General features: G+C 54.8%; 1 protein-coding gene across 1 annotated transcript; it reads left to right on the top strand.

Moving 5' to 3' along the window:
* Window positions 1-385: 385 nt before the first annotated feature.
* On the top strand, window positions 386-1383 carry LOC123081523 (FCS-Like Zinc finger 17). The gene is made up of 2 exons (XM_044504089.1): window positions 386-876; window positions 977-1383. Exons 1-2 carry the CDS (start codon window positions 566-568, stop codon window positions 1158-1160), a joined length of 495 nt encoding a protein of 164 aa, XP_044360024.1. The 5' UTR covers window positions 386-565; the 3' UTR covers window positions 1161-1383.
* Window positions 1384-1954: the final 571 nt, after the last annotated feature.

Raw genomic sequence — 1954 nt, forward strand, 5'->3', positions numbered from 1 at the left:
CACGGTATCATACACTTCAGCAAAATGTAATCGTTCGATGCAGACACCGGGGAGAATTTTTGTTGAAAAAGAAACTTCAGCACGTTGTAACCGCTGATTTCTTATCTACTGTGGGCACCGAAGGAGACATCTGAATTATTGTAAGCGACAGGAGAGACACGTCTTGCTCCCTATCACAATAAATAAAGATAGCGTCCACATGTAAGTCGTGACTCATTAGGGTCATCTTATCTGTACTATGCGGCACTGTGCCACGGCGCTGCAAACTTTTTCCATGCTCCTGCGCCATGTGTAGCATGCGGGCGAATATTGTACGTACGACAAGCCTTTCTTTTTTAGCACTGGCAGAGACAGCCTCACTTTTCGCGATGCCAACAAACCAAACTAAAATACACGCGTGCAAGCTTGGCATCGCGTCTCTATATAACCATCAACAGCTCGCCATACTTCTCCATTGCCATTGTCGTTCTTCTCAGTTCTCACAGGAATTAACCCCTGCGGTTTCAAGGATCGAGCACGTATAAACCACGAGCAAGCATCTCTAAAAACTTGTTGTCTCGCCGGGATGATTTCGAGGTCTCCTAGCCTCTTCCAGATCGGCGAGGGAGAGGCCCAGGATCAGGATCAGGATCAGGCGGGGACGTCAACAATGGCGACCGCCGGCGAGCTCGTCGGGCTCCGGCTGATCATACAGCCCTCGCCGAGGCGACAACAACGGCCGGCGCTGGCCGTCCTCAGGAGGTCGTCGGTGAGGTCCGCCGCTGCCGACCTACAGGAGAGCAGCGGCTGCCGGCCATTCCTGGGCCTTGAGTTCCTGAAGTGCTGCCTCTGCTGCTGCAAGAAGATCGACGGCGACATGGACGTCTTCGTGTACAAGTAAGAAAGATCAGATATGCACCCTCCTCATTCAATCTCTATGCTTATTGTTACTTGGCTTGAGCTGAGATTCTTACGGTTCTTGGGATTATTTCTGCAGGGGAGAGCAAGCCTTCTGCAGCGCCGAGTGCCGGTCTCAGCAGATTGCGAGGGAGGAGCGGCGGGAGATCGAGATCCTGGTCAGGAAGCGCCGTGACGCGTTCCACAGCCGCCGTGCAGCGCCGGGCAAGACGATCGGAGGACCGGACGGGCACGCGAGGGTGCAAATATCAAGTTTTTGCTAGTTAATTAGATCCTTGCTGTACTTGCAGTGAGCAAGTGACAAACGAAGGAGAGTAAATTGTAGAAAACCATCATTTTAAAGGTTAGGTTTGCAAAAAATACTAAGATACATTTTCTCTACACAAAACACCATATCTTGCGTAATGGTTTTGTAAAAACCATCGATCGGCGAATCTGACCCTGTTAAATGAGTTTATGACAGGTGGGGCCCACCAGTTAGACTGACGTGGCACCGCTTAACATCTCACATGTAACGGTGATGTTTGGTAGTATTATTATCATCATGTGTGGCCCTATGGGGTCCACATGTCATTGGAAGAAAAAAAGCGTTCATCTTACCGCCACCCGTCCTGAGCCGTGGCAGACGCACGCCGTCGGCCGTTCCAACCCCGGCCACGGCAGAGGCCCCTCGTTGTCGTTGTCGCACACCAAGGGCGAGGCAAAGAGGACGCCGCCTGTCCGCCCGGCTAAGGAGCGGCCTGTCGCCATGCGCCGGTGGGTCCCCCCGTGCCCGGCCGAGGAGCGGCCTGCCGCCATGCGCTGGTGGGTCTTGGTATTTTCGCAGCCGGCGCTGCCCCCCCCCCCCCCGCGCGTGGACCAGCAGCCAGCACCGCAGCTCGCCAACCCCCGCCGTCACACCTTCTCGTCTGGAACCACCTCGCGGCTGGCCAGTTCATCCAGATCCAGTCGGATAGACGCATCCCCGCTGATTGCACACCTGAAGCCCAGACTTGTCCGACAATGTGGCTCGCACGCGAGCGTCCGTAGGAAGGAGCACACATGCGTCCCTTGCGGC

This window comes from Triticum aestivum, chromosome 4A, assembly GCF_018294505.1.
Source record: "Triticum aestivum cultivar Chinese Spring chromosome 4A, IWGSC CS RefSeq v2.1, whole genome shotgun sequence".
Lineage (NCBI taxonomy): Eukaryota > Viridiplantae > Streptophyta > Magnoliopsida > Poales > Poaceae > Triticum > Triticum aestivum.